General features: G+C 55.4%; 1 protein-coding gene across 7 annotated transcripts in view; it reads right to left on the bottom strand.

Moving 5' to 3' along the window:
* The window catches only part of LOC137341292 (protein HID1), a 186,191-nt gene that overhangs the window by 17,005 nt on the left and 145,447 nt on the right, over positions 1–23,739 (bottom strand). For 3 of the 7 annotated variants that reach the window (XM_068004403.1, XM_068004404.1, XM_068004401.1), the window contains exons 15-16: positions 14,754–14,905; positions 13,438–13,476 (exon numbers count right to left, since the gene is read on the bottom strand). In XM_068004403.1, the coding sequence (XP_067860504.1) occupies positions 13,438–13,476; positions 14,754–14,905 (191 nt within the window). Of the gene's footprint in view, positions 1–13,437; positions 13,477–14,749; positions 14,906–23,739 lie in introns of all 7 variants that reach the window. The other 4 variants (XM_068004407.1, XM_068004406.1, XM_068004408.1 and 1 more) reach the window with 2 other exon arrangements.

The following is a 23,739-nucleotide window of genomic DNA, read 5'->3' as shown; positions in this document are numbered from 1 at the left end:
TCTGCCCTCTGAAGTGGACGTAAAAGATCCCACGACACTATTTGAAGAAGAGCAGGGGAGTTCTCCCCGGCGTCCTGGACAATATTTATCCCTCAACCGACATCACTAAACCAAATCATCTGATCATTATCACATTGCTCTTTGTGGAACCTTACAATGACTACACTTCAAAAGTAGTTAATTGGTTGTAAAGCGCTTTGGGACGTCTTGAGGTCGTGAAAGGCACTATAGAAATGTAAGTTCTTTTTCTTTCTTTTCCCCCTCATTCACCCCCTTTAGCTATAGATCAGGAGGGAAAGATTCACATCCAGGAGATGGAAAATATTTGCTTGCTGTCTCAGATTCAGGCTGTGTGAAGTGAACATTCTTGAGATAACACACTGTCACGTGCGTTATCTCAAGAATAATAAAGTATTACACAGAGATAACGAGAGACCGTATATCAGAGGTTGGACAGTTCCCACATTTAGATTGAGAGTATCTGAATAATCGCACACTCCTCACCAGTGGGTTCCCAGACCTGAAACAGGACACACTCCACTCGAGAAATATATTATGCCCCTCCCTTCCCCCTGAGTGCCCAGATCCTGCTGGTAGACAGTTCTCCCATACCTCGCCCGAGTGGCCACTTTTCATGTTCAGGCCCGTTGGCTATTCAACAGTTGAGGTAATCACAGCTGCACCTGATCCTGTTTAACTAGTCACCCTGGTGAAAAGTGTATGATGCAGTACTGAGGGGGTTCTGCACCGTCGGAGGTGCCGTTTTTCGGATGAGACATTAAACTGAGGCCCCGTCTACCCTCCCAGGTGAATGTAAAAAATCCTATCACACTATTTGAAGAAGAGCAGGGGAGTTCTCCCCGATTTCCTGGCCTATATTTATCCCTCAATCACCATCACTAAAACAGATTATCGGATCATTATCACATTGCTGTTTGTGGGATCTTGCTGTGCGCACATTGTCTGCCATGTTTCCTACATTACAAAAGCACTTTGTTGACTGTAAAGCGATTTGGCAAATCCTGAGGTCGTGAAAGGAGCTATATAAATGCAGGGTCTTTTCTTTTTATTTCATAATCTCAACCTGTGTCTTATTCGAGGGAACGTTGCACCAGACTGTGGGGGGACATGGATCAGATGCAGTGAGCTCTTGATTTCAATCATGCCACAGTGGGTAGTTGGAAAGATTTTAAAAATAAAACTGCAGGACACAACGATTCTATTAAATACGTTCCTGCGGTGCGAGCCTTTCATTGCTGTTTGGAATCTGGGAGAGCCCTGCCTTCTAATAGCATTCTCTCAACTTTTACAGCGCGGAATGAGAGAAAGGGGGTGAGGAGCGACTTGATCTCCACACAGCGAGGCAGATTAACGAATGGAGCCAGCTCGTCTCCTGAGAGACACTGGTGAAAGGAACTCGGGCCCCAAATGGCTCCTGGCGTGTAATCTGTGTACCACTGCCCCAGCGTCACTAACACTTGCACTCTCACCCAACGGGAGTCTTAATGTGGGCACCAACGGAGACCCAAAGAAGTCAAGCAGCTCTGCTTCTGTGCTGCCTGTTGCGACGCTCCATCGGAGCTCCCTCTAAGAGTCGCTAGTCTTTGCCATTCTGCTGTCCCTGTGCAACCACCAGAAGGTACATGCGTGACTGTCAATGAGAGCAGGATCAGGGTTGGTTGTGATGCCTCCTTCCACCCACGGTTGAGAAGCCGGCAGCACTCGCCAACTCGGCCCGCCTGGCAGCTACTGCTGGTGACTGTGGAAGTGAAAGAGTTGGTGACTCAGAGAGAAGAGATGGGGGGGGGGGGGGAATTATTTGTACACCCTGTCATTTCCTGAATAAATAAACTAATGGAAAAACAGGCCCTCTCTTACAACATCTGCATTCTATTCTGGGCAACTTCAGTAAATATGGCTTTTAACATTATCTCATGACAAGGTAAATATTAATGGTTAATCTTGTCAGGTAATGTTGCCTATTCTATATCGATGGCTGACTGAACTACTGCTTTGAGACAAGTCCTTCTTATCCATAAATCGCTCGTTAGAGTATCAACAGGATTTCTGTTCAGTGCATATCTCTGAGGTGGTGATATGGAACAGGCAGACGATTTCCTGAATCTTGCCTCAAGACCCCGGCTCAAAACTGTACACTGCTTAACCGATGCCTGTGAGTTAACAGGTCAGTCTCACTTCCAAAGTCAGGAAGGAGTGATGTGGAGAGCAGATTTATATCTATCTGTTTATAATCTCACTTTAATATTAATGGTGCCAGCCGTGGCTCAGTGGTAGCACTCTCACCTCTGAGTCAGAAGGTCGTGGGTTCAAGCCCCACTCCAGAGACGTGAGCACATAATCCAGGCTGACACTCCAGTGCAGTTCTGAGTGAGTGCCACACTGTCGGTGTCGTCTTTCGAATGAGACGTTAAACCAAGGCCCCGTCTGCCCTCTCAGGTGGATGTAAGAGATCCCATGGCACTATTTTGAAAAAGAGCAGCGGTCCTGGCCAATATTTATTCCCCAACCAACACCACTAAAGAAAACAGATTATCTGGTCATTATCACATTGCTGTTTGTGGGATCTTGCTGTGCGCAAATGACGTTTCCTACATTACAACGGTGACTACACTTCAAAAGTACTTCATTAGCTGTGAAGCTCTTTGCGACTTCCTGAGGCCGTGAAAGGTGCGATAGAAATCCAAGTCCTTTCTTTCTTTAATATTAATTAATTAGTCTGTTTTATATTACTGAATCCCCCATTATTTTAGCCTCCCGGTCAATCACAGGACCTGCCTTGAACCTCTCTTCACGGATGATTCCTGTGCATACTTTGCCAGTAGCTGCGTGCTTTCTTCGGGTTTCTCCAGCTTGCCTCCTTGGCTGGTCTGAAGTTGTGGCCCCCTTTGAAACGAGGGGGAGCTCCCCGATGCAGCAGGGTCCCGCCAGTCACTGGAGCGGTCTGGAGATGAGGAGGTCAAGCACCTCCCACGGCTGGCCTGCTCCTGGGCCTGAACGCGGGATAAGGCAAACTGACACAAAGTCCACATGGGCCATGGGAAGGGGATTCCACCTCTAGAACCTGGGTTCCAAACCAACCCAGGCTGATGGCATGACCTCTCTCTCCTGGCTGTAGGGATCCCTTTGTGAAAGGAGTTTTGGCCAGGCTCGATTCAATCTTTATTGGGCATTGGCTCACAGGCCCTAATCCAGCACTAACTGGCCGTCTCGCTGATCAGACAGGCCGTAGGATGACTAGTGTAGGAAACGGAAAAATGTCGCACTGGTCAGGATTGAAGCTCACCTGGATAAGCACAAAGTTCCCACCCCCTGATCACAACCCAGTGCGTGTACACGAAGGGCACCGCATCAGGCTCAACCATGCTGCACTCTGTGGTCGAATAGCCTCACTGGCATGGATCACAAATAAAGTTCGGTAGTTAGATAGGGTACAGGAGGACAGTCGGTGCCTGTGGAAGCCTGTCACAGCAAGACTCAAAGTACCTTCAGGACCATAAAGGGAGCAAAGAAATCATTAGCCCCAGGCACGCTCGGGCTGCAGCCAGGGCTGGTTCGCCATGTTAGCCGGGGTCAACATTAGATTCGCAGTCTTAGCTAAATGTCGGTGAGAACATCATCCGGAGGGTGCTGAATGATTCGTGCTTTCTTGTTCACAGGTAAAGGAAACCATCTGCAGTTTCTACCTCTGTAGGTACTTGCATTTTGATCCATGCACTGGCCAAAGACTTCGCTGATTTATTCATTCTGGTCTTTGTTCTGATGCTGGGCTCCAGATCATCCACCAAAACCCTAGGGTCTGGTGGAGGCTACATGGGGCCTGGGAGGAACCCAACTCCTGACTCCCGTCTTTTTCAGGCAATGTTACTGCACCAGTACCAAGTTTCTGGGCCACTCCAGGCCCCCACCATAACTCGCTATTTCAGACCTGGAGCTGGATGCCTGCTTCTTGGAGGAACTTGAAGGCAAAGTCTCTTTTCCCTTCCCCACCCAGATCACTCCTTTCCTCTCCTGAAGGTTCTGATACGTGTTGGGCCTTTTTTAAAAACGTTCATTCTCGGGATGTGGGTGTCGCTGGCAAAGCCGGCATTTATTGCCCATCCGTAATTGCCCTTGAGAAGGTGGTGGTGAGCCGCCTTCTTGAACCGCTGCAGTCCGTGTGGTGACGGTTCTCCCACAGTGCTGTTCGGAAGGGAGTTCCAGGATTTTGTCCCAGTGACGATGAAGGAACGGCGATATATTTCCAAGTCGGGATGGTGTGTGACTTGGAGGGGAACGTGCAGGTGGTGTTGTTCCCATGTGCCTGCTGCCCTTGTCCTTCTAGGTGGTAGAGGTCGCGGGTTTGGGAGGTGCTGTCGAAGAAGCCTTGGCGAGTTGCTGCAGTGCATCCTGTGGATAGTGCACACTGCAGCCACAGTGCGCCGGTGGTGAAGGGAGTGAATGTTTAAGGTGGTGAATGAGCTGCCAATAGATGTTGGTTGCAGAGTTTGAGGTGAGCTAGTTGAAGTTCAAGATTATAAAGGGGACTGACAAAACTGATCCAAGCAAATTTCTGTCTGTGGTAAATGGTTCAGATCCCAGGGGAGGGGAGTTACATATCAGGTTGGGAAGTCACAGGAACTTTTTCACTCTAAGTGTAATTGGTCATGGAATAGGTTACAAGGGAAGGACACCGAAGTGGACAAGGAACAATCAGATGTTCTGGAGAGAGAAGGGACTGAGGGATATGGTGAGAAGGGACTGAGGGATATGGTGAGAAGGGACTGAGGGATATGGTGAGAAGGGACTGAGGGATATGGTGAGAAGGGACTGGGGGATATGGTGAGGAGGGACTGAGGGATATGGTGAGAAGGGACTGGGGGATATGGTGAGAAGGGACTGAGGGATATGGTGAGAAGGGACTGAGGGATATGGTGAGAAGGGACTGAGGGATATGGTGAGAAGGGACTGAGGGATATGGTGAGAAGGGACTGAGGGATATGGTGAGAAGGGACTGAGGGATATGGTGAGAAGGGACTGAGGGATATGGTGAGAAGGGACTGGGGGATATGGTGAGAAGGGACTGAGGGATATGGTGAGAAGGGACTGAGGGATATGGTGAGAAGGGACTGAGGGATATGGTGAGAAGGGACTGGGGGATATGGTGAGAAGGGACTGGGGGATATGGTGAGAAGGGACTGGGGGATATGGTGAGAAGGGACTGGGGGATATGGTGAGAAGGGACTAGGGGATATGGTGAGAAGGGACTGGGGGATATGGTGAGAAGGGACTGAGGGATATGGTGAGAAGGGACTGGGGGATATGGAGAGAAGGGACTGGGGGATATGGTGAGAAGGGACTGAGGGATATGGTGAGAAGGGACTGAGGGATATGGTGAGAAGGGACTGAGGGATATGGTGAGAAGGGACTGGGGGATATGGTGAGAAGGGACTGGGGGATATGGTGAGAAGGGACTGGGGGATATGGTGAGAAGGGACTGAGGGATATGGTGAGAAGGGACTGGGGGATATGGTGAGAAGGGACTGGGGGATATGGTGAGAAGGGACTGGGGGATATGGTGAGAAGGGACTGGGGGATATGGTGAGAAGGGACTGAGGGATATGGTGAGAAGGGACTGAGGGATATGGTGAGAAGGGACTGGGGGATATGGTGAGAAGGGACTGAGGGATATGGTGAGAAGGGACTGAGGGATATGGTGAGAAGGGACTGAGGGATATGGTGAGAAGGGACTGGGGGATATGGTGAGAAGGGACTGGGGGATATGGTGAGAAGGGACTGGGGGATATGGTGAGAAGGGACTGGGGGATATGGTGAGAAGGGACTAGGGGATATGGTGAGAAGGGACTGAGGGATATGGTGAGAAGGGACTGAGGGATATGGTGAGAAGGGACTGGGGGATATGGTGAGAAGGGACTAGGGGATATGGTGAGAAGGGACTGGGGGATATGGTGAGAAGGGACTGGGGGATATGGTGAGAAGGGACTAGGGGATATGGTGAGAAGGGACTGGGGGATATGGTGAGAAGGGACTAGGGGATATGGTGAGAAGGGACTGGGGGATATGGTGAGGAGGGACTGAGGGGTATGGTGAGGAGGGACTGGGGGATATGGTGAGAAGGGACTGGGGGATATGGTGAGGAGGGACTGAGGGGTATGGTGAGGAGGGACTGAGGGATATGGTGAGAAGGGACTGAGGGATATGGTGAGAAGGGACTGAGGGATATGGTGAGAAGGGACTAGGGGATATGGTGAGAAGGGACTGGGGGATATGGTGAGAAGGGACTGGGGGATATGGTGAGAAGGGACTAGGGGATATGGTGAGAAGGGACTGAGGGATATGGTGAGAAGGGACTGAGGGATATGGTGAGAAGGGACTGGGGGATATGGTGAGAAGGGACTAGGGGATATGGTGAGAAGGGACTGGGGGATATGGTGAGAAGGGACTGGGGGATATGGTGAGAAGGGACCAGGGGATATGGTGAGAAGGGACTGGGGGATATGGTGAGAAGGGACTAGGGGATATGGTGAGAAGGGACTGGGGGATATGGTGAGAAGGGACTAGGGGATATGGTGAGAAGGGACTGGGGGATATGGTGAGAAGGGACTAGGGGATATGGTGAGAAGGGACTGAGGGATATGGTGAGAAGGGACTGAGGGATATGGTGAGAAGGGACTGGGGGATATGGTGAGAAGGGACTGAGGGATATGGTGAGAAGGGACTGAGGGATATGGTGAGAAGGGACTGAGGGATATGGTGAGAAGGGACTGAGGGATATGGTGAGAAGGGACTGAGGGATATGGTGAGAAGGGACTGGGGGATATGGTGAGGAGGGACTGAGGGATATGGTGAGAAGGGACTGGGGGATATGGTGAGAAGGGACTGAGGGATATGGTGAGAAGGGACTGAGGGATATGGTGAGAAGGGACTGAGGGATATGGTGAGAAGGGACTGAGGGATATGGTGAGAAGGGACTGAGGGATATGGTGAGAAGGGACTGAGGGATATGGTGAGAAGGGACTGAGGGATATGGTGAGAAGGGACTGGGGGATATGGTGAGAAGGGACTGAGGGATATGGTGAGAAGGGACTGAGGGATATGGTGAGAAGGGACTGAGGGATATGGTGAGAAGGGACTGGGGGATATGGTGAGAAGGGACTGGGGGATATGGTGAGAAGGGACTGGGGGATATGGTGAGAAGGGACTGGGGGATATGGTGAGAAGGGACTAGGGGATATGGTGAGAAGGGACTGGGGGATATGGTGAGAAGGGACTGAGGGATATGGTGAGAAGGGACTGGGGGATATGGTGAGAAGGGACTGGGGGATATGGTGAGAAGGGACTGAGGGATATGGTGAGAAGGGACTGAGGGATATGGTGAGAAGGGACTGGGGGATATGGTGAGAAGGGACTGGGGGATATGGTGAGAAGGGACTAGGGGATATGGTGAGAAGGGACTGGGGGATATGGTGAGAAGGGACTGAGGGATATGGTGAGAAGGGACTGGGGGATATGGTGAGAAGGGACTGGGGGATATGGTGAGAAGGGACTGGGGGATATGGTGAGAAGGGACTGGGGGATATGGTGAGAAGGGACTGGGGGATATGGTGAGAAGGGACTGAGGGATATGGTGAGAAGGGACTGAGGGATATGGTGAGAAGGGACTGGGGGATATGGTGAGAAGGGACTGAGGGATATGGTGAGAAGGGACTGAGGGATATGGTGAGAAGGGACTGAGGGATATGGTGAGAAGGGACTGGGGGATATGGTGAGAAGGGACTGGGGGATATGGTGAGAAGGGACTGGGGGATATGGTGAGAAGGGACTGGGGGATATGGTGAGAAGGGACTAGGGGATATGGTGAGAAGGGACTGAGGGATATGGTGAGAAGGGACTGAGGGATATGGTGAGAAGGGACTGGGGGATATGGTGAGAAGGGACTAGGGGATATGGTGAGAAGGGACTGGGGGATATGGTGAGAAGGGACTGGGGGATATGGTGAGAAGGGACTAGGGGATATGGTGAGAAGGGACTGGGGGATATGGTGAGAAGGGACTAGGGGATATGGTGAGAAGGGACTGGGGGATATGGTGAGGAGGGACTGAGGGGTATGGTGAGGAGGGACTGGGGGATATGGTGAGAAGGGACTGGGGGATATGGTGAGGAGGGACTGAGGGGTATGGTGAGGAGGGACTGAGGGATATGGTGAGAAGGGACTGAGGGATATGGTGAGAAGGGACTGAGGGATATGGTGAGAAGGGACTAGGGGATATGGTGAGAAGGGACTGGGGGATATGGTGAGAAGGGACTGGGGGATATGGTGAGAAGGGACTAGGGGATATGGTGAGAAGGGACTGAGGGATATGGTGAGAAGGGACTGAGGGATATGGTGAGAAGGGACTGGGGGATATGGTGAGAAGGGACTAGGGGATATGGTGAGAAGGGACTGGGGGATATGGTGAGAAGGGACTGGGGGATATGGTGAGAAGGGACTAGGGGATATGGTGAGAAGGGACTGGGGGATATGGTGAGAAGGGACTAGGGGATATGGTGAGAAGGGACTGGGGGATATGGTGAGAAGGGACTAGGGGATATGGTGAGAAGGGACTGGGGGATATGGTGAGAAGGGACTAGGGGATATGGTGAGAAGGGACTGAGGGATATGGTGAGAAGGGACTGAGGGATATGGTGAGAAGGGACTGGGGGATATGGTGAGAAGGGACTAGGGGATATGGTGAGAAGGGACTGGGGGATATGGTGAGAAGGGACTAGGGGATATGGTGAGAAGGGACTGAGGGATATGGTGAGAAGGGACTGAGGGATATGGTGAGAAGGGACTGAGGGATATGGTGAGAAGGGACTGAGGGATATGGTGAGAAGGGACTGAGGGATATGGTGAGAAGGGACTGAGGGATATGGTGAGAAGGGACTGAGGGATATGGTGAGAAGGGACTGAGGGATATGGTGAGAAGGGACTGAGGGATATGGTGAGAAGGGACTGGGGGATATGGTGAGAAGGGACTAGGGGATATGGTGAGAAGGGACTGAGGGATATGGTGAGAAGGGACTGGGGGATATGGTGAGAAGGGACTGGGGGATATGGTGAGAAGGGACTGAGGGATATGGTGAGAAGGGACTGAGGGGTATGGTGAGAAGGGACTGAGGGATATGGTGAGAAGGGACTGAGGGATATGGTGAGAAGGGACTGAGGGATATGGTGAGAAGGGACTGAGGGATATGGTGAGAAGGGACTGAGGGATATGGTGAGAAGGGACTGAGGGATATGGTGAGAAGGGACTGGGGGATATGGTGAGAAGGGACTGGGGGATATGGTGAGGAGGGACTGAGGGATATGGTGAGAAGGGACTGAGGGATATGGTGAGAAGGGACTGAGGGATATGGTGAGAAGGGACTGAGGGATATGGTGAGAAGGGACTGAGGGATATGGTGAGAAGGGACTGAGGGATATGGTGAGAAGGGACTGGGGGATATGGTGAGGAGGGACTGAGGGATATGGTGAGAAGGAACTGAGGGATATGGTGAGAAGGGACTGAGGGATATGGTGAGAAGGGACTGAGGGATATGGTGAGAAGGGACTGAGGGATATGGTGAGAAGGGACTGAGGGATATGGTGAGAAGGGACTGAGGGATATGGTGAGAAGGGACTGAGGGATATGGTGAGAAGGGACTGAGGGATATGGTGAGAAGGGACTGAGGGATATGGTGAGAAGGGACTGGGGGATATGGTGAGGAGGGACTGGGGGATATGGTGAGAAGGGACTGGGGGATATGGTGAGAAGGGACTGAGGGATATGGTGAGAAGGGACTGAGGGATATGGTGAGAAGGGACTGAGGGATATGGTGAGAAGGGACTGAGGGATATGGTGAGAAGGGACTGAGGGATATGGTGAGAAGGGACTGAGGGATATGGTGAGAAGGGACTGAGGGATATGGTGAGAAGGGACTGAGGGGTATGGTGAGAAGGGACTGAGGGATATGGTGAGAAGGGACTGAGGGATATGGTGAGAAGGGACTAGGGGATATGGTGAGAAGGGACTGAGGGATATGGTGAGAAGGGACTGAGGGATATGGTGAGAAGGGATTGGGGGATATGGTGAGAAGGGACTGAGGGATATGGTGAGAAGGGACTGAGGGATATGGTGAGAAGGGACTGAGGGATATGGTGAGAAGGGACTGAGGGGTATGGTGAGAAGGGACTAGGGGATATGGTGAGAAGGGACTGAGGGATATGGTGAGAAGGGACTGAGGGATATGGTGAGAAGGGACTGAGGGATATGGTGAGAAGGGACTGAGGGATATGGTGAGAAGGGACTAGGGGATATGGTGAGAAGGGACTGAGGGATATGGTGAGAAGGGACTGAGGGATACGGTGAGAAGGGACTGAGGGATATGGTGAGAAGGGACTGAGGGGTATGGTGAGAAGGGACTGAGGGATATGGTGAGAAGGGACTGAGGGATATGGTGAGAAGGGATTGGGGGATATGGTGAGAAGGGACTGAGGGATATGGTGAGAAGGGACTGAGGGATATGGTGAGAAGGGACTGAGGGATATGGTGAGAAGGGACTGAGGGATATGGTGAGAAGGGACTGAGGGATATGGTGAGAAGGGACTAGGGGATATGGTGAGAAGGGACTGAGGGATATGGTGAGAAGGGACTGAGGGATATGGTGAGAAGGGACTGAGGGATATGGTGAGAAGGGACTGAGGGGTATGGTGAGAAGGGACTGAGGGATATGGTGAGAAGGGACTGAGGGATATGGTGAGAAGGGATTGGGGGATATGGTGAGAAGGGACTGAGGGATATGGTGAGAAGGGACTGAGGGATATGGTGAGAAGGGACTGAGGGATATGGTGAGAAGGGACTGGGGGATATGGTGAGAAGGGACTGAGGGATATGGTGAGAAGGGACTGAGGGATATGGTGAGAAGGGACTGAGGGATATGGTGAGAAGGGACTGAGGGATATGGTGAGAAGGGACTGGGGGATATGGTGAGGAGGGACTGGGGGATATGGTGAGAAGGGACTGGGGGATATGGTGAGAAGGGACTGAGGGATATGGTGAGAAGGGACTGAGGGATATGGTGAGAAGGGACTGAGGGATATGGTGAGAAGGGACTGAGGGATATGGTGAGAAGGGACTGAGGGATATGGTGAGAAGGGACTGAGGGATATGGTGAGAAGGGACTGAGGGATATGGTGAGAAGGGACTGAGGGGTATGGTGAGAAGGGACTGAGGGATATGGTGAGAAGGGACTGAGGGATATGGTGAGAAGGGACTAGGGGATATGGTGAGAAGGGACTGAGGGATATGGTGAGAAGGGACTGAGGGATATGGTGAGAAGGGATTGGGGGATATGGTGAGAAGGGACTGAGGGATATGGTGAGAAGGGACTGAGGGATATGGTGAGAAGGGACTGAGGGATATGGTGAGAAGGGACTGAGGGGTATGGTGAGAAGGGACTAGGGGATATGGTGAGAAGGGACTGAGGGATATGGTGAGAAGGGACTGAGGGATATGGTGAGAAGGGACTGAGGGATATGGTGAGAAGGGACTGAGGGATATGGTGAGAAGGGACTAGGGGATATGGTGAGAAAGGACTGAGGGATATGGTGAGAAGGGACTGAGGGATATGGTGAGAAGGGACTGAGGGATATGGTGAGAAGGGACTGAGGGGTATGGTGAGAAGGGACTGAGGGATATGGTGAGAAGGGACTGAGGGATATGGTGAGAAGGGATTGGGGGATATGGTGAGAAGGGACTGAGGGATATGGTGAGAAGGGACTGAGGGATATGGTGAGAAGGGACTGAGGGATATGGTGAGAAGGGACTGGGGGATATGGTGAGAAGGGACTGAGGGATATGGTGAGAAGGGACTGAGGGATATGGTGAGAAGGGACTGAGGGATATGGTGAGAAGGGACTGAGGGATATGGTGAGAAGGGACTGAGGGGTATGGTGAGAAGGGACTGAGGGATATGGTGAGAAGGGACTGAGGGATATGGTGAGAAGGGACTGAGGGATATGGTGAGAAGGGACTGAGGGGTATGGTGAGAAGGGACTCGGGGATATGGTGAGAAGGGATTTGGGAGATGGTGAGAAGGGACTGGGGAGATGGTGAGAAGGGATTGGGAGATGGTGAGAAGGGATTGGGAGATGGTGAGAAGGGACTGGGAGATGGTGAGAAGGGATTGGGGGATATGGTGAGAAGGGATTGGGGAGATGGTGAGAAGGGACTGGGGAGATGGTGAGAAGGGATTGGGAGATGGTGAGAAGGGACTGGGAGATGGTGAGAAGGGATTGGGGGATATGGTGAGAAGGGATTGGGGGATATGGTGAGAAGGGACTGGGGAGATGGTGAGAAGGGACTGGGGAGATGGTGAGAAGGGATTGGGAGATGGTGAGAAGGGACTGGGAGATGGTGAGAAGGGATTGGGGGATAAGGTGAGAAGGGATTGGGGGATATGGTGAGAAGGGATTGGGGGATAAGGTGAGAAGGGATTGGGGGATATGGTGAGAAGGGACTGGGAGATGGTGAGAAGGGATTGGGAGATGGTGAGAAGGGACTGGGAGATGGTGAGAGGTGAATTTGTGTGGTTGCTCTATGGAAAAGGAATAGGCTATTGGGTCTAATGGGCGTTTCCTGTTCCTAAAATTTCTAAGATGTGGAGATGCCGGTGATGGACTGGGGTTGACAATTGTAAACAATTTTACAACACCAAGTTATAGTCCAACAAATTTATTTTAAATTCCACAAGCTTTCGGAGGCTTCCCCCTTCCTCCTTCCTCCTTCCACACCACCTGAGGAAGGCGGAAGCCTCCGAAAGCTTGTGGAATTTAAAATACATTTGTTGGACTATAACTTGGTGTTGTAAAATTGTTTAAAATTTCTATGTAATTGTGTAATTAAGGAATTGCTATCTTACAAAGCTTTCTCTTCAACAAATCTTTAAAAAGTCCAAGCGTTTGAGATTAAAATAAATGGAACTGAGTGCATAATGTACAATAAATATTCAAACTCTTCAGATGTCCTGTTGTCACAACTTAGTGACACCAGTAACACTTAAAGTGTGATAGTAATACCTGCTCAGTTACTTTTAATCACTAACTCTGGCCCCTACTATTCAGGCCTCCTACCACTGGTGGCAGTGTGGTGAGTCCGTCAGCTCTGCCCATTTTGTGCTCCTGTGAGTTTACAGTAGAGATTTGACTGTACTTTACCCACTGAACCGGGGCCTGCAGGCAAGAGCAACGCCACGGGAGACTGTGAGCAACCGCACGGGAGAGCAACTAAACATCAGACTTAAATTGTGCCCCATATAAAATAAAAACAGAATGATGGGAGAAGGGCATGGAGAAACAAGCCGACAGGCTGCACATCAGTCACAATGATCTCATCTTACCCAGAATGTACTGCAGGAAGAGGCAGCAATTGCATCCCCCTAATGGTGGAAAAGAGAAATGCACAACACACAGTTCAGAATATGAGGCACACAGAGCTGACAATACTCTTACTGTATTCAATCTCTCGCTCCCCTCCCCTGCCCTCCTGTAGCTACTGGCTCTGAGTATGATTTCACAGGCTCCGAATGCCCACTCTCCTCCTGTGCCTCACCTTCAGTGGCCATTCTTCACGTCTAGGTCTAGTTAGACCATTTTCTTTTGTTGGTGGTGGGGTGGGGGGGAACCTTCTGCAAATATTAACACATCCCCAGAAGGTCCCTGTCAGCTACTGAGAGGAAAGCAGCGATGTTGCAGAAACCATTTGTTAGCATACAAAAGAAAAGTGTAGAACTCTTGATGACCTCAGGTAGCCCCTGGGATCTCCTGACAGATCACTTAAGTTCCAGCGACTCCAGGTTAAAAACTTATGGCCTGAACGGTGAGTGCTGACAAGATATTCGACCACAGAGGGCATCACAGCGAAGCCCAATCCTATCTTCACCCAGCAGGAGTCACTGGATAGTGAGTGTGAGGTGACCACAGGATCCATCCCTACTTTGGTGCCCTCTCCCATCCTCTGGTAACATAGCAACACTTTCCAACAGTGTAGTGTTTATGTTACTGGACTAATAATCCAGAGGACGTGAGTTCAAATCCCACCAAGGCAGTTTGAGAATTTGAATTCTGTATAAATAAATCTGGAAATAAAATTCTCGCGTCAGTAAAAGTGACCATGAAGCTGTTGGATTGTCGTTAAAAACCCAACTGGTTCACTAATGTCCTTTAGGGAAGGAAACCTGCCGTCCTTACCCGGTCAGGGTCCATATGTGACTCCAGTCCCACACCAATGTCGTTGGCTCTAGACTGGCCTCTGAAGTGGCCCAGTGAGCCACTCAGTTGTACCAAAACCGTTACCAGCGGTTCATGGAAAAGGCCCATCATCACCTTCTAAGGGCAACTAGGGACGGGCAATAATTGCCGACCTTGCCATTGATGCCCACATCCCAAGAATGTGATTAACAAAGCAGTGGGCCAGATTCGCATCCAACTTCCCCCAGGATTATCTTTACATATTTGGGGACCGATTAACCCCAGATATCTGGTTGATACTGTCTACTCTAATGCATGCAGACTGGTCTTTGGGATGAGGTACTGGAGGGATGCCACCTCCCATGGAACCAACCCCAGCATGAGACAGCACCTCCAGGAGAGGACGGGAGGGAAAAATACTGGAGAGAAAAAAAAAAGGCAGGTGTTGGAACCCAAACTCACTTACCCGACTTGAAGACTCTGTGTTGCTGGCTAATGTAACCGGGAGGTCCTCAGCGGGAGTGGCAGTCTGTTCCTGACCCTGATCCTGACCCTGATCCACCCGGCTCAGCGTCCCATCCTCCGATACCTGTGATTTCTCCGTCAGTTTATCGATACCTGAACACAAAGGTATGAGAGACGAGCTGAGTAATAAGCAAAGCACCACTCAACCAGAAGGGGCACACTCCAATACGGACCAGTCTGGGGGGGGGGGGCACACTCCAATACGGACCAGTCTGGGGGGGGGGGGGGCACACTCCAATACGGACCAGTCTGGGGGGGGGGGGCACACTCCAATACGGACCAGTCTGGGGGGGGCACACTCCAATACGGACCAGTCTGGGGGGGCACATTCCAATACGGACCAGTCTGGGGGGGGCACACTCCAATACGGACCAGTCTGGGGGGGGGGGCAGACTCCAATATGGACCAGTCTGGGGGGGGGGGGCACACTCCAATACGGACCAGTCTGGGGGGGGGGCAGACTCCAATACTGACCAGTCGGGGGGGGCACACTCCAGTACTGATCAGTCTGGGGGGGGGGGGGCACACTCCAATACGGACCAGTCTGGGGGGGCACATTCCAATACGGACCAGTCTGGGGGGGGCACACTCCAATACGGACCAGTCTGGGGGGGGGGGCAGACTCCAATATGGACCAGTCTGGGGGGGGGGGGCACACTCCAATACGGACCAGTCTGGGGGGGGGGGCAGACTCCAATACTGACCAGTCTGGGGGGGGCACACTCCAATACTGACCAGTCTAGGGGGGGGCACACTCCAATACGGACCAGTCTGGGGGGGGGGCACACTCCAATACTGACCAGTCTGGGGGGGGGGCAGACTCCAATACGGACCAGTCTGGGGGGGGGGGCACACTCCAATACGGACCAGTCTGGGGGGGGGGGGCACACTCCAATACGGACCAGTCTGGGGGGGGGGCAGACTCCAATACTGACCAGTCTGGGGGGGGGCACACTCCAATACGGACCAGTCTGGGGGGGGGGGGCAGACTCCAATATGGACCAGTCTGGGGGGGGGGCACACTCCAATACTGACCAGTCTAGGGGGGGGGCACACTCCAATACGGACCAGTCTGGGGGGGGGGGCAGACTCCAATACTGACCAGTCTAGGGGGGGGGCACACTCCAATACGGACCAGTCTGGGGGGGGGGTAGACTCCAATACGGACCAGTCTGGGGGGGGGGCACACTCCAATACGGACCAGTCTGGGGGGGGGGCACACTCCAATACTGACCAGTCTGGGGGGGGGGCACACTCCAATACGGACCAGTCTGGGGGGGGGGGGGCAGACTCCAATATGGACCAGTCTGGGGGGGGGCAGACTCCTATACTGACCAGTCTGGGGGGGGGCACACTCCAATACGGACCAGTCTGGGGGGGGGGCACACTCCAATACTGACCAGTCTGGGGGGGGGCAGACTCCAATACGGACCAGTCTGGGGGGGGGGCACACTCCAATACGGACCAGTCTGGGGGGGGGCACACTCCAATACTGACCAGTCTAGGGGGGGGCACACTCCAATACGGACCAGTCTGGGGGGGGGGCACACTCCAATACTGACCAGTCTGGGGGGGGGCAGACTCCAATACGGACCAGTCTGGGGGGGGGGCACACTCCAATACGGACCAGTCTGGGGGGGGCACACTCCAATACTGACCAGTCTAGGGGGGGGGGCACACTCCAATACGGACCAGTCTGGGGGGGGGGCAGACTCCAATATGGACCAGTCTGGGGGGGGCAGACTCCTATACTGACCAGTCTGGGGGGGGGGCACACTCCAATACGGACCAGTCTGGGGGGGGGGGCACACTCCAATACGGACCAGTCTGGGGGGGGGGCACACTCCAATACGGACCAGTCTGGGGGGGGGCACACTCCAATACTGACCAGTCTAGGGGGGGGCACACTCCAATACGGACCAGTCTGGGGGGGGGGCACAATCCAATACTGACCAGTCTGGGGGGGGGCAGACTCCAATACTGACCAGTCTGGGGGGGGGCACACTCCAATACGGACCAGTCTGGGGGGGGGCACACTCCAATACGGACCAGTCTAGGGGGGGGCACACTCCAATACTGACCAGTCTGGGGGGGGGCACACTCCAATACGGACCAGTCTGGGGGGGGGCACACTCCAATACGGACCAGTCTGGGGGGGGGGCAGACTCCAATACTGACCAGTCTGGGGGGGGGGCACACTCCAATACGGACCAGTCTGGGGGGGGGGCAGACTCCAATATGGACCAGTCTGGGGGGGGGGCACACTCCAATACTGACCAGTCTAGGGGGGGGCACACTCCAATACGGACCAGTCTGGGGGGGGGGGCAGACTCCAATACTGACCAGTCTAGGGGGGGGGCACACTCCAATACGGACCAGTCTGGGGGGGGGGGGGTAGACTCCAATACGGACCAGTCTGGGGGGGGGCACACTCCAATACGGACCAGTCTGGGGGGGGGGGCACACTCCAATACGGACCAGTCTGGGGGGGGGGGTAGACTCCAATACGGACCAGTCTGGGGGGGGGCACACTCCAATACGGACCAGTCTGGGGGGGGGGGGGCAGACTCCAATATGGACCAGTCTGGGGGGGGGCAGACTCCTATACTGACCAGTCTGGGGGGGGGGGCACACTCCAATACGGACCAGTCTGGGGGGGGGCACACTCCAATACGGACCAGTCTGGGGGTGGCACACTCCAGTACTGATCAGTCTGGGGGAGGGGGGGGCACACTCCAATACGGACCAGTCTGGGGGGGGCACACTCCAATACGGACCAGTCTGGGGGGGGGCACACTCCAATACTGACCAGTCCAGGGGGGGACACACTCCAATACGGACCAGTCTGGGGCGGGGGGGGCACACTCCAATACTGATCAGTCTGGGGGGGGACACACTCCAATACTGATCAGTCTGGGGGGGGACACACTCCAATACGGACCAGTCTGGGGCGGGGGGGGCACACTCCAGTACTGATCAGTCTGGGGGGGGCACACTCCAATACTGATCAGTCTGGGGGGGGACACACTCCAATACGGACCAGTCTGGGGCGGGGGGGGCACACTCCAGTACTGATCAGTCTGGGGGGGCACACTCCAATACTGACCAGTCTGGGGGGGGCACTCTCCAATACTGACCAGTCTGGGGGGGGGGGCAGACTCCAATACGGACCAGTCTGGGGGGGGCACACTCCAATACGGACCAGTCTGGGGGGGGTGGCACACTCCAATACTGACCAGTCTAGGGGGGGGCACACTCCAATACGGACCAGTCTGGGGGGGGCACACTCCAATACGGACCAGTCTGAGGGGGGGGGGCACACTCCAATACTGACCAGTCTAGGGGGGGGCACACTCCAATACGGACCAGTCTGGGGGGGCACACTCCAATACGGACCAGTCTAGGGGGGGGGCACACTCCAATACGGACCAGTCTGGGGGGGGCACACTCCAATACGGACCAGTCTGAGGGGGGGGGCACACTCCAATACTGACCAGTCTGGGGGGGGGCACACTCCAAAACGGACCAGTCTGGGGGGGGCACTCTCCAATACTGACCAGTCTGGGGGGGGGGGCAGACTCCAATACAGACCAGTCTGGGGGGGCACATTCCAATACGGACCAGTCTGGGGGGGGGGACACTCCAATACAGATCAGTCTGGGGGGGGGGCACACTCCAATACTGACCAGTCTGGGGGGGCACACTCCAATACTGACCAGTCTGGGGGGGCATTCTCCAATACGGACCAGTCTTGGGGGGGGGGGCACACTCCAATACGGACCAGTCTGGGGGGGCACACTCCAATACTGATCAGTCTGGGGGGGCACACTCCAATACGGACCAGTCTGGGGGGGGCAGACTCCAATACGGACCAGTCTGGGGGGGGGGCAGACTCCAATACTGACCAGTCTGGGGGGGGCACACTCCAATACTGATCAGTCTGGGGGGGCACACTCCAATACAGACCAGTCTGGGGGGGGGACACTCCAATACTGATCAGTCTGGGGGGGGGGGCAGACTCCAATACAGACCAGTCTGGGGGAGGGGCAGACTCCAATACTGACCAGTCTGGGGGAGGGGCAGACTCCAATACTGACCAGTCTGGGGGAGGGGCAGACTCCAATACAGACCAGTCTGGGGGGGCACACTCCAATACGGACCAGTCTGGGGGGGGGCACATTCCAATACGGACCAGTCTGGGGGGGGGACACTCCAATACTGATCAGTCTGGGGGGGGGCACACTCCAATACTGACCAGTCTGGGGGGGGGGGCATTCTCCAATACGGACCAGTCTTGGGGGGGGGCACACTCCAATACGGACCAGTCTGGGGGGGCACACTCCAATACTGACCAGTCTGGGGGGGGGGGCATTCTCCAATACGGACCAGTCTTGGGGGGGGGCACACTCCAATACGGACCAGTCTGGGGGGGCACACTCCAATACGGACCAGTCTGGACAGGGGGGCACACTCCAATACGGACCAGTCTGGGGGGGGCACACTCAAATATGGACCAGTCTGGGGGGGCACATTCCAATACGGACCAGTCTTGGGGGGCACTCTCCAATACTGACCAGTCTGGGGGGGGGCAGACTCCAATACTGACCAGTCTGGGGGGGGGGCAGACTCCAATATGGACCAGTCTGGGGGGGGCACACTCCAATACGGACCAGTCTGGGGGGGGCACACTCAAATATGGACCAGTCTGGGGGGGCACATTCCAATACGGACCAGTCTTGGGGGGCACTCTCCAATACTGACCAGTCTGGGGGGGGGGCAGACTCCAATATGGACCAGTCTGGGGGGGGCACACTCCAATACTGACCAGTCTAGGGGGGGGCACACTCCAATACGGACCAGTCTGGGAGGGGGGGCAGACTCCAATATGGACCAGTCTGGGGGGGGGCACACTCCAATACTGACCAGTCTAGGGGGGGGGGCACACTCCAATACGGACCAGTCTGGGGGGGGGGGTAGACTCCAATACGGACCAGTCTGGGGGGGGGGCAGACTCCAATATGGACCAGTCTGGGGGGGGCAGACTCCTATACTGACCAGTCTGGGGGGGGGCACACTCCAGTACTGATCAGTCTGGGGGAGGGGGGGGCACACTCCAATACGGACCAGTCTGGGGGGGGCAGACTCCTATACTGACCAGTCTGGGGGGGGGCACACTCCAGTACTGATCAGTCTGGGGGTGGGGGGGGCACACTCCAATACGGACCAGTCTGGGGGGGGCACACTCCAATACGGACCAGTCTGGGGGGGGGCACACTCCAATACTGATCAGTCTGGGGGGGCACACTCCAATACTGACCAGTCTAGGGGGGGGGCACACTCCAATACGGACCAGTCTGGGGGGGGCACACTCCAATACGGACCAGTCTGGGGCGGGGGGGGCACACTCCAATACTGATCAGTCTGGGGGGGGGCACACTCCAATACTGACCAGTCTGGGGGGGGCACTCTCCAATACTGACCAGTCTGGGGGGGGGCAGACTCCAATACGGACCAGTCTGGGGGGGGCACACTCCAATACGGACCAGTCTGGGGGGGGGGCACACTCCAACACTGACCAGTCTAGGGGGGGGGCACACTCCAATACGGACCAGTCTGGGGGGGGCACACTCCAATACGGACCAGTCTGAGGGGGGGGGGCACACTCCAATACTGACCAGTCTGGGGGGGGGGCACACTCCAATACGGACCAGTCTGGGGGGGGGCACTCTCCAATACGGACCAGTCTGGGGGGGGGCACACTCCAATACGGACCAGTCTGGGGGGGGGCACTCTCCAATACAGACCAGTCTGGGGGGGCACACTCCAATACGGAGCAGTCTGGGGGGGCACACTCAAATTTGGACCAGTCTGGGGGGGGCACATTCCAATACGGACCAGTCTGGGGGGGGGGACACTCCAATACAGATCAGTCTGGGGGGGGGGGCACACTCCAATACTGACCAGTCTGGGGGGGCATTCTCCAATACGGACCAGTCTTGGGGGGGGGGCACACTCCAATACGGACCAGTCTGGGGGGGCACACTCCAATACTGATCAGTCTGGGGGGGCACACTCCAATACGGACCAGTCTGGGGGGGGCAGACTCCAATACGGACCAGTCTGGGGGGGGCAGACTCCAATACTGACCAGTCTGGGGGGGGGCACACTCCAGTACTGATCAGTCTGGGGGAGGGGGGGGCACACTCCAATACTGATCAGTCTGGGGGGGCACACTCCAATACTGACCAGTCTAGGGGGGGGGCACACTCCAATACTGACCAGTCTGGGGGGGGGCACACTCCAATACGGACCAGTCTGGGGGGGGGGCACACTCCAATACTGATCAGTCTGGGGGGGGCACACTCCAATACTGACCAGTCTAGGGGGGGGGCACACTCCAATACGGACCAGTCTGGGGGGGGCACACTCCAATACGGACCAGTCTGAGGGGGGGGCACACTCCAATACTGACCAGTCTGGGGGGGGCACACTCCAATACAGACCAGTCTGGGGGGGGGCACATTCCAATACGGACCAGTCTGGGGGGGGGCACATTCCAATACGGACCAGTCTGGGGGGGGACACTCCAATACTGATCAGTCTGGGGGGGGGGGGCACACTCCAATACTGACCAGTCTGGGGGGGGGCATTCTCCAATACGGACCAGTCTTGGGGGGGGACACTCCAATACTGACCAGTCTAGGGGGGCACACTCCAATACGGACCAGTCTGGACAGGGGGGCACACTCCAATACGGACCAGTCTGGGGGGGGCAGACTCCAATACGGACCAGTCTGGGGGGGGCACACTCAAATATGGACCAGTCTGGGGGGGCACATTCCAATACGGACCAGTCTTGGGGGGGCACTCTCCAATACTGACCAGTCTGGGGGGGGGGGCACACTCCAATACGGACCAGTCTGGGGGGGGGCAGACTCCAATACTGACCAGTCTGGGGGGGGGGGCACACTCCAATACGGACCAGTCTGGGGGGGGGCACACTCCAATACTGATCAGTCTGGGGGGGCACACTCCAATACTGACCAGTCTAGGGGGGGGCACACTCCAATACTGACCAGTCTAGGGGGGGGCACACTCCAATACGGACCAGTCTGGGGCGGGGGGGCACACTCCAATACTGATCAGTCTGGGGGGGGGCACACTCCAATACTGACCAGTCTGGGGGGGGCACTCTCCAATACTGACCAGTCTGGGGGGGGGGCAGACTCCAATACGGACCAGTCTGGGGGGGGGCACACTCCAATACGGACCAGTCTGAGGGGGGGGGGCACACTCCAATACTGACCAGTCTAGGGGGGGGGCACACTCCAATACGGACCAGTCTGGGGGGGGCACACTCCAATACGGACCAGTCTGAGGGGGGGGGGCACACTCCAATACTGACCAGTCTGGGGGGGGGCACACTCCAATACGGACCAGTCTGGGGGGGGCACTCTCCAATACTGACCAGTCTGGGGGGGGGGCAGACTCCAATACAGACCAGTGTGGGGGGGCACACTCCAATACGGAGCAGTCTGGGGGGGCACACTCAAATTTGGACCAGTCTGGGGGGGGCACATTCCAATACGGACCAGTCTGGGGGGGGGGACACTCCAATACGGACCAGTCTGGGGGGGGGGGACACTCCAATACAGATCAGTCTGGGGGGGGGGCACACTCCAATACTGACCAGTCTGGGGGGGGGCATTCTCCAATACGGACCAGTCTGGGGGGGGGCACACTCCAATACTGACCAGTCTGGGGGGGCACACTCCAATACGGACCAGTCTGGGGGGGACACACTCCAATACGGACCAGTTTGGGGGGGCACACTCCAATACTGATCAGTCTGGGGGGGCACACTCCAATACGGACCAGTCTGGGGGGGGGCAGACTCCAATACGGACCAGTCTGGGGGGGGGCAGACTCCAATACTGACCAGTCTGGGGGGGGCACACTCCAGTACTGATGAGTCTGGGGGAGGGGGGGCACACTCCAATACGGACCAGTCTGGGGGGGGCACACTCCAATACGGACCAGTCTGGGGGGGGGCACACTCCAATACTGATCAGTCTGGGGGGGCACACTCCAATACTGACCAGTCTAGGGGGGGGGCACACTCCAATACTGACCAGTCTGGGGGGGGGGGCACACTCCAATACGGACCAGTCTGGGGGGGGGCACACTCCAATACTGATCAGTCTGGGGGGGGCACACTCCAATACTGACCAGTCTAGGGGGGGGCACACTCCAATACGGACCAGTCTGGGGGGGGGCACACTCCAATACGGACCAGTCTGAGGGGGGGGCACACTCCAATACTGACCAGTCTGGGGGGGGGCACACTCCAATACGGACCAGTCTGGGGGGGCACTCTCCAATACTGACCAGTCTGGGGGGGGGGCAGACTCCAATACAGACCAGTCTGGGGGGGCACACTCCAATACGGACCAGTCTGGGGGGGGCACATTCCAATACGGACCAGTCTGGGGGGGGGACACTCCAATACTGATCAGTCTGGGGGGGGGGCACACTCCAATACTGATCAGTCTGTGGGGGGGGCAGACTCCAATACTGATCAGTCTGGGGGGGGCACACTCCAATACGGACCAGTCTGGACAGGGGGGCACACTCCAATACGGACCAGTCTGGGGGGGCAGACTCCAATACGGACCAGTCTGGGGGGGGCACACTCAAATATGGACCAGTCTGGGGGGGCACATTCCAATACGGACCAGTCTTGGGGGGGCACACTCCAATACTGACCAGTCTGGGGGGGGGCAGACTCCAATACAGACCAGTCTGGGGGGGCACACTCCAATACGGACCAGTCTGGGGGGGCACACTCAAATATGGACCAGTCTGAGGGGGGCACATTCCAATACGGACCAGTCTGGGGGGGGACACACTCCAATACTGATCAGTCT

Source organism: Heptranchias perlo, chromosome 23, assembly GCF_035084215.1.
Source record: "Heptranchias perlo isolate sHepPer1 chromosome 23, sHepPer1.hap1, whole genome shotgun sequence".
Classification (NCBI taxonomy): Eukaryota; Metazoa; Chordata; class Chondrichthyes; order Hexanchiformes; family Hexanchidae; genus Heptranchias; species Heptranchias perlo.
Note: the sequence above shows the minus strand (reverse complement) of the source record. Positions and strands in the feature narration are given on the sequence as shown.